This window comes from Genypterus blacodes, unplaced genomic scaffold, assembly GCF_046128005.1.
Source record: "Genypterus blacodes isolate CSIRO-AG114 ecotype Tasmania unplaced genomic scaffold, CSIRO-AGI_Gbla_v1 ptg000021l_1, whole genome shotgun sequence".
In the NCBI taxonomy this organism is placed as follows: domain Eukaryota; kingdom Metazoa; phylum Chordata; class Actinopteri; order Ophidiiformes; family Ophidiidae; genus Genypterus; species Genypterus blacodes.
Window position 1 is genome coordinate 11,535,736 of NW_027466834.1, and position 5,082 is coordinate 11,540,817.

General features: G+C 41.1%; 1 protein-coding gene across 1 annotated transcript; it reads right to left on the reverse strand.

Annotated features, from left to right (window-relative positions):
* Positions 1 to 441: 441 nt before the first annotated feature.
* Positions 442 to 2,481, reverse strand: lrrc4ca (leucine rich repeat containing 4C, genome duplicate a). The gene has a single exon (XM_076142438.1). The coding sequence runs from the start codon at positions 2,479 to 2,481 to the stop codon at positions 538 to 540; it is 1,944 nt and encodes a 647-aa protein (XP_075998553.1). The 3' UTR covers positions 442 to 537.
* Between the last annotated feature and the right edge of the window lie 2,601 nt (positions 2,482 to 5,082).

Sequence of the window (5,082 nt, forward strand, 5' to 3'; positions counted from 1 at the left end):
TTTAGTTACAGATGGTCACAAAATATTTCATCACTTAATTCACAGGTGGAAAGAAATGTGGTCAAGATGTTTTTTTTTACATGGGGAAACAAAGTAACCATCTCATAGCAGCCATAATGTGCTATTTACCAAAAATAATTACTTTCAGTTTTCCTTTGACAGATGTCTTCATACAGAGTTTGAAAGCATATTAGTAAACCAATCCTGTGAAATGAAAGGGAAAAAGAACACATGAATTAAGTGCTGAAAAAATAATTGCAGAATACAGATTTTTCTTGATTAACCACAATAGATTTTTTCTTAAATAAATAACTTCTGTTTTGTAAAGACACTTTTTGAAACATTAGACATACCCTAATTCCCAAAGTCATTGAATAAACATCATCAACAACTGATTTTTCAAACACACATCAGTCTCTTCCTCCATGTTTGAGCCACTGTCCTTGCCAGCGTCCATATCAGTAATGTCCTGTCATTATTGTCTTAATGTGATTCCATCAGTATTATAATGTCACATTTTGAAAAAACAAAAACATATTAGATTTGGGTCTCTTGTACATTGTCTTTTGAGCTGGCCCGGATTAACAAAGGTTCGTGCGCTGAGCTGTGTATGGAGTTGATAGTAGAGGCATGGTTGTATGCAGTCTTATAGGTGTTATAGTGGTTGAGGTGCTCGTGCTCCAGAGGAGGCAGAGTCAGGTGTCCCTCCATACCTGGACCTCCAGTCACGCAGTCCTCGTCCACGTTGATGATCTCAATAGTGCGTGTGGGCGCGTGGTGGTTCTGCTGGTGGTGTTGTTTGCGCATCTTGTAGAAGATAATCAGCATGACGGCTGCCATGAGTGTGATTGCAACAAAGCAGCCAATGATGATCTTGGTAGTTTTCATTACCTCATCCAAACCATTAAGCGAGCCCTCTCCAACGAGCTCTGTCACAGGGATTGTGTAAGTCTTCTCTGTGGAACGGGTGGAGATTGGCGTCCGCACTGTTGTCGTAGTTGTTGACGTGGGTGAGACAGACTCCCATATACCAGCAGAGGGGGTGGGGCCCACCTTCTGTTGCACAGTGGTGAAGCCTTCATTATGTGGCGTTTCTATGGTTTCTACTGTCACTGTGGTGAAGTAGCTGAAGCTGCTGTTCTCTGTGGAGGACACGTTGAGTGTTGCAGATGCTGTGGTGTTACCTGCAGAGTTACTCACCATACATGTATAAGTCCCTGTGTCCTGCATGGTAACATTGGTGAAGTTGAGAGTTCCATCATTCAGCACAGAGATTCTAATCTTGTACGCACCATGTGTCATGATGGAACCATTAGGTGTAATCCAGCTCACTGAGGTCAAAGAGCTCGCCCTGCATCTCAACTCCGCAGCACTTCCCTCCGTCACATTTAGGTCTGCTGGAGGCTCCACAATAACAGGAGCATAACAGTGAAAGTAGTTCTGGTCCAGCTCACCAATGTAACGGCCCTTGTGGCTCACTGGTGAACTACAGCGAGCACAGCAGCTGGTGTTGGCTGGCACCATCTCCTTAAGCCACCAGCTTAGCCAAAGGATGTCACAGTTACAATTCCATGGGTTGTGGTGCAAGTGCACCCTCTCCAGGTGATGTAAGGGAGTGAAGAGATCGTGGGGCAATAGGGTGAGGTTGTTGTGGGCTAAATTGAGCTCCACTAGTGACTGCAGGTCATCGAAGGAGTTCCTTTCTATGGTTTGGATCTGGGCGTGCATCATCCATAGCTTCTGCAAGTGGATGAGCCCTTTAAATGAACCAGGCTTAATGACAGAAAGCTGGTTCCCTGACATCTCTAGTTCATCCAGTTTCACCAGGGGAATAAGATTGGGAATTTCTTTTAGATTGCACATTCCCAGGTTTAGGTAGCGCAGATTGCTCAGCCCTTCAAAGGCCCCCTCAGATATGTAGGAGAGCCGTTTGAGCTCCCCAAGGTCCAACCTGCGTAACGAGGGCACTCTGTTGAAAGCATAGGAAGGAATGCTCTCTATGGGGTTATTCCTCAGCCAAAGTTCCTTTAGTTTGGATAGGTACTCAAATGCTCCGTTTGGGATGGTGGTGAGGCGGTTATCAAAGAGCTCCAAGGTATTGAGGCTAGCGAGTCCATTGAAGGCCCCAAGCTCAATTTTGCGAATGTGGTTTTTACTCAGCTGCAGGATCTCCAGGTGTCTCAGGTGTTTGAAGCTGTCCACCTTTATGACCTGGATGAGATTCTCTTGCAAGTTTAGGTAGCGTGTGTTGGTAGAGATGCCGTCAGGGACATCCCGCAGTCCCCGCCGTGTGCAGATGACTTTGCTGAACTGGTTACTGCAGGAACAGAGGGAAGGGCACGTCTGAGCACGTACCAACCCTGCCACCACCAGCAGCTGGAGGGCCAGGAGCAGCACAAGCAAAGGGTCGGATAAGGCCCGGTTCCACCTAGGACCTCGCATCATCTGCTGCTGCTGAGAGGAGGTCATCTTGTTTAACATTCATAATTCATTGACGGGTTTTCCACTCTTTGGAAAGAGGATTTGGGTACACTGTAATGAAAAGGGAGAAATAGAAGGACATGTTAGATATGGAATACTCAGATGTAATGCATGCATGCTTCAAACGCTTCATATTCAGTTTTGGCCATTAACATTAATTTCATATACACTGTAAGCACACACACTCATACAATCTGATGTGACCTTGATGGAGTTCCTATTTCTTTTCTGAGTGATCTGTCCTCCTCGCCCTCTCAGTCTGAGTAACATAAAAGGAAATCATATTGAAGCGACCAACCAATGCGCTGTTTCTGTGGAGTAGCAGAGAGGGAGGCAAAAAAAGCAGCGATGACTGCTGTGTTGTGTGATTTATATTTGAGACCGGGGGGCGAGGGGGAGGGGGGGGTAATAATAAGGGAGCTTGCTTCCCACCAGTCCTTCAATCCAGTCGAGATATGTGAAAACCTGTGATTACAACTCACAGTTCCTCAACGACACACATGTGACTGGAATTTCAAACAAGTAAGCCTAAATGGAACCATGGAATGTGTCCCTGTTGTGTCTTAACATCAAAAATGGAAATCATGTACAGCAGGCTTGCTTGCTTTTACTGAGATTTGGTCGTGAGAGAAATAACATTACAGTTTATATGTGAACATAGGGATATGTTTATGAAGACATTCTACAATAATTAAATTCGTAATGTGGACAAATCAGTATTCTGATCGTAGGCTTTCCATTAAAAAAACCTAATAATAACCATACAGCTTCTTCTTATATTGAGCTGCCACTGTAACACCCCAATTTTGGCTTGAGAGCCTTTTAGGGACCAAAGAGAAGATATAGAGGTTGGGGAACACAGATGGAGAGTATTAGTAATACTATAATATACTATGTGCCAAGCTCACCGTTGCTGCAGATAAATTACAAAGCTCACAATTTAATGCAATGTCGCTTACATAAAAATTTAATACAAGACCTTAGGATGTGTCGAATTGATAAGTGTGTCAATGCAGATACTGTTATAATGATAGTGGAACATACTGAACATAGACACATACTGAACAAAGAGACTAAAGCCCAAAGATTGTTGTATACAAAATAACTTTAAATGAAAATACTGAATCAATAAATTATTCAGTTGTTATGAATTAATTTTCAGAGCAAACAATGGAGAAAAAGAGTGCTTTCCTTAAGGGGAGCTGGGAACAAGGACAAGGATGAAAAAGTGGAAACAATAATCCATTACGGCTTCTTTAATTTGTGGGGGGATGAAAGAATTAAAAGAAATGACCACAGAAAACCCTTGGGTACAGTATTGAATTATGTTTGCTTGTTCTCCCAACCCTTTGTTTTACGGTAATTATGCTACACTTCTGTTATTCTGGTTATCACAATATATTTTCAAGATGAACTTCCAAGAATATTAAGAATATGTTAAAAATTGGGCAGACAATTAAAAACTGGACTATCTGAAGAAACGTCAGACTCTGTGTGATATATTCCAGTATATTTGTATTCTCCTTGACAAAGAATGAAACCTTGGAGAAAAAAAAAGAAGAGAATTCCTCTGCAGAAGAGAATGCAAATTTTTACAGCATAAAATATGAGGTTGATTTAGAAAACAAAACAATACACACAGGGATGAAAGCCGCAAAATTGGATTAAATTCAGTGAAGGAATTAGATGAAAAAAGATAAAGGAAATGAGATTAAGAAAATAATGTGTTTATACATTTTGGTCCAACCAGATTATGAACTGCCAACTGGCTCTTTGTCTGCCAGCGAGTATTAAAACATGGACCAGATTAGCAGCACTGCACAACTGAAATAGTAAGAACTGCGACATTTGTGATGCAATTCATGCTTTGTGAAATGGAAGAGAAAAATGAAGCCACTGATGTGCCGTTCATATATATGCAGCAGCATGAAGCTTACTGGATATGTCAGGTAAAAAGATGCCATGATATCAATGATCAATCTGTTAATTAGAACTACTTATCAAATATGCTTGACATCTGCCATTTTTTAAGAAACAAATATAAACTACATATCATAAATCTTAGATTCGGTGAGCACATTAGATCAGTTTGAAATTGCCCGAGGGATTTCTGCAACATTCGTTCTTCAAATTTGAGTCAGACTCAAAACACAAATGCCACATATTTAGCTGTTGGCTTCGATTAGCTCTTGCTTGCCAAATTCATCAATTTCAGATTTGATCTTCATTCAGTTGCAGAATCACTCTAGTCATCCAAAATGAAACATTAGCCAAATATGTCCTGAGAGCTTCCGAGATTTCTTGGATTTTTACAAGGGATATAATTGTGTGTTAGCAATTGGAACACAATTTATGTCTGTGAAAGTATGCTGTTGAGCATAATTGGGAAATTGGTTACACAGGCAGAGCGACGTAAAAGAAAATGCACTGTCAGATTATTTTATATATTCCAAATGCAAATTAATACTTTGTTCCATATTTTTCTACATTAAAACCCTTTCTTGATGGTTGTGTATTGTTTTCATACATTGCAATTCTTAAAACAAGCTGATTTGAATACTGGTGGATACTGGTGCAGATGCACAGCAGGCAAGTGTAGCC